General features: G+C 37.3%; 1 protein-coding gene across 2 annotated transcripts; it reads right to left on the bottom strand.

Moving 5' to 3' along the window:
* Positions 1-2,901: 2,901 nt before the first annotated feature.
* LOC103720485 (uncharacterized) lies at positions 2,902-12,297 on the bottom strand. 2 transcript variants are annotated; one of them, XM_008810200.5, is made up of 9 exons: positions 11,547-12,297; positions 11,233-11,281; positions 11,064-11,142; positions 10,914-10,959; positions 10,719-10,817; positions 6,344-6,412; positions 5,916-6,246; positions 5,091-5,242; positions 2,902-5,014 (listed from the first exon to the last, which is right to left on the bottom strand). In XM_008810200.5, the coding sequence occupies exons 1-9, from the start codon at positions 12,069-12,071 to the stop codon at positions 3,581-3,583; spliced, it is 2,784 nt and encodes a 927-aa protein (XP_008808422.4). In that variant the 5' UTR covers positions 12,072-12,297; the 3' UTR covers positions 2,902-3,580. The 2 variants fall into 2 exon arrangements, with proteins under 2 accessions (XP_008808422.4, XP_008808423.3); XM_008810201.4 differs by lacking the exon at positions 6,344-6,412 and having other exon boundaries at positions 11,547-12,271.

Here is a 12,297-nt window from a genome sequence, read left to right as displayed (position 1 = left end):
TTCAATTAATGCTTTTGAAGTGGTGGTTGAACTTATATTGAATCCTTTTTAACGATTAAGGCTTTTGTGCTTTTAATGTGCTTAATCTTTCAATACTTAGGCCCTGTTTGGAGGAGCTGTGGGCAGTAGAGCTGTTGGAAGTAGAGCTGTCTGAAGTAAAGCTGTTATAAAAAGCTGTTTGCTGTTTGGTAACTAAATTTGTAAAGTGCTGTGACACTTTAACAGATGTTTGGTAAACAAACTAAGAAAGTACTTTTGTATGACAAAATTACCATAAAGAACATTGCATAGTATTATACAACAGAACATAATAAAACATAACATATATTAATACATAAATATACGATATAGTATAATATTATTGCAATATAAAATAATATTATTATAATATAGCATAATAGTAATATAATTATTAGAGTAAATTAATTTTTGATAATATAACATAATATTAAATTATTTAACCTAACATATTAATGTATTATGATATAATGTAATATATATTATATTTATAGTATAATACAATAATAAAGGTATAAAATATTATAATTATTAGTATAAATTAATTTCTTATAATATAATATAATATTAAATTATTTGAAATAACATATTAATGTATTACGATGTAATGTAATATAATATAATATTTATAGTATAATACAATAATAAAGGTATAAAATATTATAATTATTAGTAAAAAAATAATATTATAATATAACATAATATTAAATTATTTAAAATAACATATTAATGTATTATGATATAATGTATTATGATATTATATTTATAGTATAGTATAATAATAAAGGTATAAAATATTATAATTATAGTATAAATTAATTTTTCATAATATAATATAATATTAAATTATTTAAAATAACATATTAATGTATTATGATGTAATGTAATATAATATAATATTTATAGTCTAATACAATAATAAAGGTATAAAATATTATAATTATTAGTATAAATTAATTTTTCATAATATAACATACTATTAAATTATTTAACATAACATATTAATATATTATGATATAACGTATTATAATATTATATTTATAGTATAATACAATAATAAAGGTATAAATATTATAATTATTAGTATAAATTAATTTTTCATAATATAACATAATATTAAATTATTTAAAATGACATATTAATGTATTATAATGTAATGTAATGTAATGTAATATTATATTTATAGTATAATACAATAATAAAGGTATAAAATATTTTAATTATTAGTGTAAATTAATTTTTCATCATCCGAATGACCATTTATCTCTCTAACAATTTTTCTTGCAGAAGGGTGTTTGACAGCTAGGGTTCTTGGCTTTAACAGATTTTTAGGTTTATAAAGGGACAAACTATGTAATTATTATATTTTAATATGGGCATTTTTGTCAAAAATACAGCTTTTCGACAAAGCTGAAAACAGCATTTTCGGAAAGCTCCAAATTGGAGCTTTTCCCCAAAAGTTGTTTTTAGCTTTCCGCAAAAGCTGAAACAGCTTTTCAAAAATTTTACCAAACACAATTTTTTATCTAAAAGTACTTTTGGAGGGCCAGAAAGTGCTTTTTGGCCCTCCAAAAGCTCCCCCAAACAAGGCCTTAGCATATTTTTTTTGCTTTTAGAAGCTCTTGTATGAAGAGGAGATGCTTGAGAGTAAATTCTAGCCGCTGACGACTGTTGGAGAGTGGTTGAAATGCATTTAATACCCTTTGTTGTGTTGATAGGTTTGACAAAACGGAGGTGTCAATCTTAGGTCCATTCCTAAATGGATCATAACACTCTCTATTTCCACCTATGGCACATCAAGGGTCAACCCTAAGGTTGACTCTTGCTCTATGCCAAGCAAGCCAAACGATTTTAGGTGCCAGAGTCGACCTAGGGGTTGACTTCTAAGCCTCTAGGATCTACTCTTGATGCTTGGAAAGCTGCAATCTTTTTGTTTTGATCGGTGAGCATCCAAGGGTTAACTCTTGGCCAACTGGAGTCAGCTCCTATATTGTAGAAGCTTCTAAATAACTTCCAACTTATCTCCAACTTTGAGAATTTGATCCTTTGAGCTTCCCATGCTTTTTCAAATACTCAAGCTTCCAAGATTTCTCTGAATAAAAACTTAAACTGCTCCAAAACATACAACCATTAGTAACATATACAATTATTTTATAATCATTGATATCAATCTCTTGGGTCAACAGAAACAAATATTAGCCTGCAGTTCAGGGATGCCGGTAGTTCAGTTTTCTCATTTTCTCATTATCCATTATTGCTTTCTTGGGTATCCCCTCCATGTGGATTGGTGAAATAGATTCAGATAAGTTTGGTCAGGGTTAGAAGACAAGCGGTCGTTATCAAGTGGGTTTTGGATCACTATAGAAATACATCCATGCAGTTTGGGCATTTTCATCCTTTGCTTGCTGTTATCAACCAGTTTTTGTCGTCACTAAATTTCTCCATAGCTAGCGATGCTTTCAGAGGGGCAAATCAGCCAATTAATGCTTTAGGATTTCTTGGTATTTCTTCAATTCATCTCAAAGAATAAGAGCTCTGGCGTGGACTGGTAACGCCGAAGCTCAATTTTTTGATTACAAGTTTTTCTGGTTTGTGTTTTCATTTCGTGCCTTTACTTCTGTATTTTAAAAAAAATTCCCTTACCAGTAAGGTTATTTTAACTCCTGAGGACATGTACTTCTCCATGATTCCCACGAACTCAGAATAAGTTGCACAAGAAGGCTAACTTAATACAGGACAACCACTCCCATCTACAGAGACTGCTATAAGCTAAAGCAACAAACTGAAAACAACCCTATTAACTGGAAGAACGTGCATCTATAAACCTCTAGCATTCCAGATTTTTTTTCGCCTAGAATAACCTTAGGATATCAACACAAGATAAAGGAACAAAGACAATTAACAAGGTGGTATTAAGATGCAGACCGCTCATTCAATAAGCAGCTACTTCTATCCAGTTCAACAATTTACTGGGGATAATACATGATAATATGGATACATAGGGAACATAGCGACCTTCTGCTGTTACTGGAAAAGCTCAAGCATAAACAACGATTGTACTCCTAATCTGATGTACAAAGCTTTCTGTCGACACAAGGCATGCGCTTTACCTGTCAACCGACAGAATAGTTTCTGGAACAATTAACACTGCTATAGTAAATTTACCCATTTCTGCTCCATATGCCACTTCCACAAAGAGTGCATTGATAGACTTGCCAATTCTCCCACCAATAAACTCATCCACCAATACAGTCTAAAGAATTGTCCTTCTATATCCCCTTCCAACATTGTAACTTTTCCGTGCAATAAATTTGATGCCAAAATGGTTGATACAGAACTGAACTAGTTGCACATTATCGGACTCGAACTAGGATGAGCTCTCACCTCGTGATCATTAGTTTGCTACACTGCAGCATCCTAATCGACACAACTCAGCAAATATCATCCAATTCTAGATCCACCTACACCTCCTTCCACCACTAACTCGTTACCAGTTGCTGCTATTTCCTCTATACCTGCCTGCACTAAAATAAACCACAATAGCAAGCACAACATCCAAAATTTACAGCTGCAAAGCTAAGTCAGGTTGTTGGGTGTCCTTGAGTATGCCTGAGGAGTGATGAACAGGGGACCCAGGAAGCTGGAAACCAATGTTTAAATCTGGAGGACACATATCCTTATTCTGCTTCTGCTCAGTATGTGGAACTAGACCTTGCCATGGAGACCGGCCATGAAATCTTGATAAATCAGTTCCAACTAATTGGGGAAAAATAACCAATTCTTTGTTACGAACCTTAGATTCTTCATGGGCAGCTTGGTTGGGTTGCCGGAATAAGTAAGGCACAGGTCTTGTCTTAGAATCTTCATGAATCCCTAAAGGTGAGTTGGGACTTGTCCAAGCAAAATTACGAATGGATGCAGATCCTACTTGGTTGTTGGGAAGACCCCTACCAGCAAGGGCTTTAAACTCTGCTGAAGCTCCAATGGACATCCATGCTCGAGCAGCAGCATTCATATTCTCTCTACCCGATGGAACATCCGCTGAAGAAAATTGTTTTGGAGCATCGATGCCTAAGTTTGAAATGTTTAGCTGGTTGGATACCTGGCCTGGCAAACCCACTAACCTCGAATTATTATTGATTCTCTGCTCCTGACTACCAATGGCAAGAAAGTTGCCTGCAGTTCCTGGCTGATGCTTGGAGATGAATCCCAAAGAAGTACTCAGTCTATTCCTATCAGAGTTACCTGTTGCTTTCCCATTACCCAATCCATGGAAATCCATGCTCAAGACTTCATTTCTACTTTGAAATGCCACTGCTTCCGGCTGTTTTAGGTTTCCCGGTTGCCCCTGGTTCTTGTGCCAGAAAATTATCTCAGGTGACCTTGTAGTCACAGCTTCAAAATGATTCTCTGGCCTTTGTGAAGCTGTTTCAACAGGAATGCTACTCACAGAGGTTGAATGGCACAGTCGGACTTTCTCCGAAACATTACCATAAGTCTTGGCAGAATTAACAGTTGCCCGATCCTTCTGTTGCTGTGCTGTAGCACTCGTGACACTAGGTTGGGTTCCAGCAGTAACACTGGACAAACCCTGCTTCAGTTCTGTAGTACTTTGATGACACTCTCTCCCCTTTACAAGTTCAGGTGCTTTATCCGACACACCAGTGGTCACCTGACTCTTAAGACCCAGCTTGATGTCCTTAGACTCACAATTCTGGGTGCCTTGCGATGCATCTTTTGCCTCCTTATCCTTTCTTGATGCCAACTTAAATTGAAAGTTTGAATTCAAACCTAGCTGCTGCTGGTTGTGTTTTTTAAGAGACAGAACAGGAGTTTGGAACGGTTCAAATTCCCCAACCCATCCAGGGCCAAATTTTACCCCAGCAGGTAATGCTCTCTCAATTCTCTTAGATGCTATTTCCCAGGCAATGGGCCCAAGAGAAGCACAAAAACAAGCCAAGCTCCTTGAATATGAGTAATCCGTGTGGAGTCCTACCTGATTCAGAAAATTTAGAACCACATGAGCACAAGAATGCAGAAGTAACCCATAAAGGTGATTATTCATTACATACAGCAACCAGCTGCCTTGCGTCGCTTTCAATCACATCAAATACCAACTCAGGTTCAACCATGGGCTGTTGCTCAGATATATTGTCGTAAGTTGCACGCCGATTTTCATCAACCACTAGCAGCTTCTGCCCAAGCTTTGCAGGAGAGCTCTTTGCTGAAAGAGAAACATAATCAGAGAGGTAATCTTTCATCATTCATCATGCCATATGAGGGGATTGAAGTGAAGAGGTGAATGACAATAGTAGATTTCCAGTCTGCTGGGAGTGTCAGTTCATATGTCATAAAGAATATAGATAATATGATTGCGTTTTTTTAATGATAATTTGTGCTATCATTGATTAACAAAATCTTCTTATAGTGTTCTTCGTGGTTCTACTAGGGATTATCATTACCCCTGCAGGGGTACAAATTGCCGTGCACCTTGCTTCTCTATAAATATGTAGCCAAGCAAAATGATAGGGCACCTCTGATAGTAGCATAGCCAGCAAATCAAATTGATCTAAGACTTCTTAGTCCTAATAAAGCCACAGATCACCTCTCTTGGGAATATTGATAGAGATTCAAGCCAAGGTCTACATAAAGGAATGAGAAATTATCATGTTAGATCCAACAATTCAAACAAATTTCTAAAACACTAACCTCCACAATGTCCAATCAATTAACTGGTTTTGATGCATGTTTTAAATTTTTGAGAAAACAGGTGCATGTCAAATTATGTTATTAAGTCCTCTCATGTGACATGTAGGCATCAGGAAGGTTTCAACTTTCATTGTAACTCACCCATCCAAAACTCAAATTTCAAGGTGGAAAGCCCTTAACCATCATACCTGAAAGTTCATCAGCCTTCTCTGATTTACTCTCACCCAGAGAAGAATTACCATCTGCAAACCCATTAAGAATGACAGAAGCCTCAACACCATTAGCTTGTGCTGTACTCAGTGCAGTGCCAGCATCCCCAGTGGACACAAGGGTGGCAGCAGAGGAGATGTCAGAACCAAGTGGCTCTTGTGCAGTTCTGGACAGGGACTTCATTAGCGGCTTCTTTTCAATGGGGCTGAAATTAATTTTCTCATCAGATTTCCCCGCAGTTTCCGCACATTTACCATCAACTCTTAGTTTCTGAAATTTTTGTCCGGCCATGTCTTGTATAGTGCGTGCCTTTTCAAAACAATACAAAAATTAAGATTAGCAACATAATAAATGACTATAAACACAAATTGCTGTGAACAAGAACTATTTTCTGCTCTTGACATACTTGTCTAAAGTGTATGGTATCTGGTGCATTGTATTGCATGGCATTACTGCAAATTAAGAAGATATCATCCTGCATCCAAGATGAGTGACATTAGGAACAAAATTTTCCAATTTAATAGTTGTTAAGTGCAAAAGGGTCATGTGTCCTCTTCAATACACAAACACAGAGACATGCACAGAGAGACAGCGGCAACTCAATCATTTTACCTATGCATCGCTTTGATTAAAAAGAAAAAAAACAATTTTGGAACAATTCTGTCATGGATATCAAATTTAATTCCCTTGAATCTCTTTCCTTTTTGAGTTTTCCCTCCTAATTATTTAGCAAATCCATAATTTGACCAGAGCCATCAATGTTCGTCTAAAAATACTGCAATTTTCACAATATGCAATTTAACATCGTTTACAATTCATGACTCTTACCTGTTGGATTGAGGTGCTTTTTATGGATTCCTTTCATGAATGCTCTATTAGTTGTTTATGATTGACATGAAGTCATGAAATCACAAATTGAGTTTGTGTATAAGTTTGCAATTATCTGTTAGTTTGCTTACATAATAAATTCAGCTATTCAGTTGATTGGTCAATTAACTTCCTCAAATGAAACTTTCTCATGATCATACATATTTTTTTTCCTTTAGATGACTTGCCTATTTATAGCAAGTTTGGAACCTTTCCAGTTTGTACCTAAACTCGAGAGCCAGTTCTATGATCATAGAAGTCCATGATGGGCACAATGGCTGTGATTGGATGGGCCCAACATAGTACAAAGGGCAGCATGTCTAGTGCTGCTAGGTTGGGCCTATCCAATCACGCCCATCGCACCGAACACGGATGGCCGTGATTGGCAACTGGCCTTCTCCAGTTCAGGTCTGGACTGAAGAGGATCCCAACTTTGAGAATTGCTGCCATAAACTTCAATTGCAACTCAAATCTGTGCACACTGTCTTTGCTAGTTCAATTCTTATATGGTTTCAATTATTTACATTGTATATGCCACTAGCAATCTTAGTTAAATTCTGGCTTAGTATTTTTCATTTTCTCTGAATTAGGAGTTTATTCCTTTCCTTAATTGCATGAAATTAGTGATTTGTTCTGTTTACACCTTTGTCAGCTTGTTTCCTTGAATTCTGCCTTAGCTTGCTCCCATAATTTCTTTTTAGTTAGATTAGATAATTATACATCTTATACATAATGCAACTAAATTAATCAGAGTTAAATTTATCATTCCATTTAGATTTCTTATAAATCCTTGGTATCACCACAAGATATAGGTCTTTAAGATAAAATAGTATCAGAACATAACAGGCTAATATAGCAAGCTTTTAAAGGATATAGGAAAGTGGTTGGAATATTTTGAAACATATTCTAAATCAAATGAATGGGCAGCAGAAATTCACAATTGAGATGAAAGGGAACCTTGGCTGAATTGTCAACAATGTTTTTATGCTCCTGGAAATTTGATTTTAGAATGTATCTAGCATACAGAGGCCCTGGAACGTAACTAAAACAACATTCAATGGTACAGAACAAAGACAATCTTCTTACATTGAAGGCACAGAACCATAACAGATACACATGAGATGCAGAAAGGAGAAACCTTGTCCTTTCACTTATGATGGTCCCCCCTTAAGTGTAGAACATCAACAAGTACCACCTATCTTAACAGATTAAAAATGCAAGCATATCCAAGAGCAGGTCAAGGGGATATAAATACAAAACTGGTCTTGAAATGTTAAAATGGAAAATGAAGTATACCATGTAATAATTCAAGACGGCAACCAGAAATGCAACTACAGAAACACGTTAATGAAGAAAATTTAGATGCTGATTAAGATAAAGCAAATGATATCTACTTTAAGGATAAGAGCCACCCATACTCCAGCTCTAATGTAAACTAAGCATATGGGGAATATGATGCAATAAACAAGAGAGGGAGCTAAATAGAGATAAGCTTCTAATAAAGATGGTACCAAATATAAAAATATTAAGTACTTCCATGAAGCTTGGGATCGCAACACATGAAAACAATTGAGGTGTATGCTCTTTGAAGAATGATTAAGTCAAAGTATCAGCAAGATGACCAGAGGAAACTTCTCTGTCACGAATGCAAGTTTCTTATTAATATGGCAATGCCCATCCCCTCCATATCCTGCCAAGTGCCGTGTCAGCAAGGCATGAAACATGGCAAGTGCTAACCACTGACTGGCCCAGGCTATTATGGCAGAGGCACTCATATCCTTGTATGAAGCCATATTGTTGAATTCTTCAACATGTTCTTGTCTCTGGAAGGTTAAGACAATGGCTTGTCACACGTATCAAGGAGAATTAACTTGATCGGAATTACTTATGTCACTTTCTAATTATTCAGCATTAATAAATGTGTATTGATTTACAACACCTATGTCCATTGTTTTTGCTAATGGAGTGTCATTCCAGTTGTAAACAACAGCAACTTGATATTTAATTAGAACACCAAATAATCATGATTGACCGCCATTTTGTTTGACATCAATACTTTGTCCGATACTCTTCTTCCAACATACTTGCTTTAGCCTTTAACTTTTTCACATAGTTCCAAACTTTTTTTAGCTCCTCTTCATTCTTTGCACTAGGTTTACAATCAAACAAGAGTGTACTTTCATGAAGATCAAAAACAGCACATTAATGGAAATATATACAAAATGAAAGATGCAAATGTGGATGATATATGGTCGAAAGGAACAGAGTTATAATTTGATATAATAAACAAGCTTAGGAGTTGCATCTTCAATACATGAAGTAATTTAAATTGTCATATGTTTCTTTAACAAGAACAAAGTTGAATTCATGTCAAAGGGTTTAAATTTTGAAAGGATGACCTAAGAATAACCGGATGGAAGTGATTACAGGGTTCAGCAGATCATGCATTCTATTAGGTCAGAACCCTAAATGGAACAAGTGAGGAGCTAAAATTTCTAAAGCCTACCAAATAAGGCTGCCCCTTGACATCAGGGTCGTGTAAACAAACTCAGTCAAATGATTTTGTGGTTGAATATCATTGACTCATGGTCCCACCATGAACCATGAATTACATTTGCTAAATAATTGTTTATAAAGCATTTTTTTTAACACGTCTAAAAACTTCTTGTATTATATGGTACAAATAAAGAAAAAAAAGCAAGGGAACAATTTGGTTAAATTACATATCTAACTCTTTTCCTTCCGACAGTAACCCAAAGCATATCTTATAATCAATATAACCTGGAAATATGACTCAATTCTTTTTGAAATAAGATTTGTAGTGGTACACGTAACAAGGCAGCACTAATTAATAGATGGGCCATGTTTAAGGAGGTATAAGAGTGAAAATATCAAGAAATAAAATTCAGAGAATGCTATTGGGTCAGCCAAAATTTACCCAAAAAAAAGGATTTAATACATGGATCCAAATCCAATTATATAATATAATATAAAAGCATTGCTCAATGATTTAACACAAAAAGACATCAAAAAATAATTTGAGAAGCCACCTAGGAACAAGTAACCAATCATAAAACCCAAAGTTGCTTTCAGGCAATCAATAGCCACTATTTTTAAAGGAGTAAAAATTCTAACATGCCACAATATAAAGGAAGAGAAAAAGAGGAGGAGGAGGAGAAAAAAAGAAGGCGGGGGGGTGTGGTGGGGAGGAAAGGAGAGATAAAACTGAATATGCATTTAACATATATAAACATGCATCTGTAGATGGTCGAACCTAAAAAAAGTTCAGAATAGCCCTCATCATTTCTCATGAAGAACTTTAATATCTACAGATGTCTAAATAAGGACAGGAATATTAGGTTGACATATGTCTCTTTTGGGTAAGATGGAGGACAGAATCCCATGCTAGTCTATTGATTATTTGGTGGTGGAGAGGTTTGGGTTAAGATTGTTGAAAAATTTGGAATCCCTTGCTCAGCCAAATGACCTGTGCACCTTTTTTTATGATGGAACAGGATATTTCATGGTGGAAACAGAAAGGTGAAGGGGAACCGCTTCCCTTTTGCCACCTGGTGGGCAACTTAGAGAGAAGCAGCAGATGCATGGAGAAAGAAAGACAGAATCAAACAAGTGTCACCCGAGGTTGGTCAATGATACGAACTAAACCTGGTGGCTGAGTAAGGATTAATATTACCAAGGGGTTGGGGCTACTTCTGTGTATTGATTTACTGCTCCAGCAAACAACTAGTGCTCCATGGATACAATTTGGACTACCTAATAAATTTTAAACCGTGGTTTGAAAGAAATGCTTTTACTGGCGGAACAAAACTACAAAAAAGTGCAAAACCATATATAGAAGGAAACAAAGTATATGTTAATTTTATCAAAGGTAGAGATCTTCATCTAATACCAACCTCAAATTGCTCGAAGAAGTGGTAGGCATTGCTCGCAAGCTTCTTCCTTACAGTGCCGAAGTCCATCGGATGCTCAATTACATCATGGTAGTCTGGAAGCTGCAAGAAGACCAGCACATTCACAATCTTTTAAAGAAATGCTCACTACTTTGTTCTTCTTACCAGTAAGTTTCGAGTGATAGCAAGTTAACAAACCTGTTCTGGATCCACCGGCTCCGCAAACGCACGATACGTGTCTTTCCTGCACCACCAAATCAAGCCCCAACAAACATTCAACAATTAATTCACCAGAAACTGCAGAGTAAGAATGCCATAAACTAAACACAAGGAACTCGAGTACCGCACTTCTGAAGCTTATCAAGAATGTCCTCCAGTCTTTTCCTCTCCGGTAAAGGGGTTCCTGCAAACGAATTGGATGATAGCCCTGCATCAACAAATATAGGCATTTTAACACCAAAGATGACATCTTTCATGACCTTGAGCACAGAAAACCAAGATTCATATAGAATCTGACCTGAAGCAGAGCCCTTCGAACATCTCCCAATCACTCTCTTGCTTCCCCTCTGATAAAAAAAAAAAAAAAGAGAGAGAGAACACAGAAGAACATGAACAGTATTCAGATTTCCAACGATAAATACTAAATAACACAAATTAATGCAGAAAGGAGGGCGGAAGGGAAAAGAGAAAAAGACTTGGTTGCCTGGTTAGGGCGCAAGATGGCAGTTATTGCTCCCCCACAAGGTTGGTGGGGGACCAACGAGAGAGATAGAGAGATAGAGAGAGAGAGAGCATGAGGTGGACAGAGATACAGTGAGGAGAATAGTATACCTGCTGGTCCCCGGATCCATCCGAGCCTACGCCATCGTCACAGCCCTCGGTCCTCCTCTTCTTGGGGGGCTTGATGGTCTCCTCCGCCTCCTCATCGTCATCCGCGTACGAGGAGGACGAAGCGGAGAACGAGGATGACGACATGTAGCCGGAAGAGGGAATCCTCCGAGACCTAGAAGCAAGGGCCGGCGAGTCGGAGGACCGCTCATCCCTTCTGGAAGGAATAACGTTGGGGAGCTTGAGGACGAGCTTGAGCTTCCTCCTCCTCCTCCTCCTCCTCCCTTCTTCTTCTTCTTCTTCCTCTTCCTCTTCTTCGTCGTCGAAGTCATCGTCGATGAAGTCGTGGAGGGGACGGCGCCGCCGGCGGGGGCGGAGGGTGCAGCGGGGGGGCTCGGGGACCGGCGAGGTAGGAGGAAGGGGGCGGCCGAGGACGACGGGAAGTGGGGGATCGGGGCAAGGGGGCCGGCCCTTCCGCTTCTTCCGCGGCCGGCCCCTCTTCTTCTTCGCCGCCGCCTTTGCCATCATCTCTCCCCCTCGTATTTTCTCTCTCACCGATCACTACCAGTACCGATGCTAGTCTCTCTCGTTCACCCTCTCTCTCCTCTCTATCTCTTTCGTCGTTACCTACTCTTTTTTTTTTATCATCTTCCTTTTACTTTCTTGTTTTTTTTTTGTCAGAAAAAGGAAATAAGGGAGGGGGAAATAGATTAAAAAAAGATGCCTTCGTTCCGAGGCTATTTTTTAGGTTGGG

The sequence above is a fragment of the Phoenix dactylifera genome, chromosome 9 (assembly GCF_051530095.1).
Source record: "Phoenix dactylifera cultivar Ajwa chromosome 9, Ajwa_hap1_PhDact_Kaust_v1.1, whole genome shotgun sequence".
Lineage (NCBI taxonomy): Eukaryota > Viridiplantae > Streptophyta > Magnoliopsida > Arecales > Arecaceae > Phoenix > Phoenix dactylifera.
Note: the sequence above shows the minus strand (reverse complement) of the source record. Positions and strands in the feature narration are given on the sequence as shown.

Coding starts and splice junctions, on each gene's coding strand:
- LOC103720485 (XM_008810200.5), bottom strand. CDS start 12,071: ATGATGGCAAAGGCGGCGGCGAAGAAGAAGAGGGGCCGGCCGCGGAAG. Junction 11,282..11,546: donor ATGGATCCGGGGACCAGCAG/GTATACTATTCT, acceptor TTTTTTTATCAG/AGGGGAAGCAAGAGAGTGAT. Junction 6,413..10,718: donor ACTTCTTCGAGCAATTTGAG/GTTGGTATTAGA, acceptor TCTTGGATGCAG/GATGATATCTTCTTAATTTG.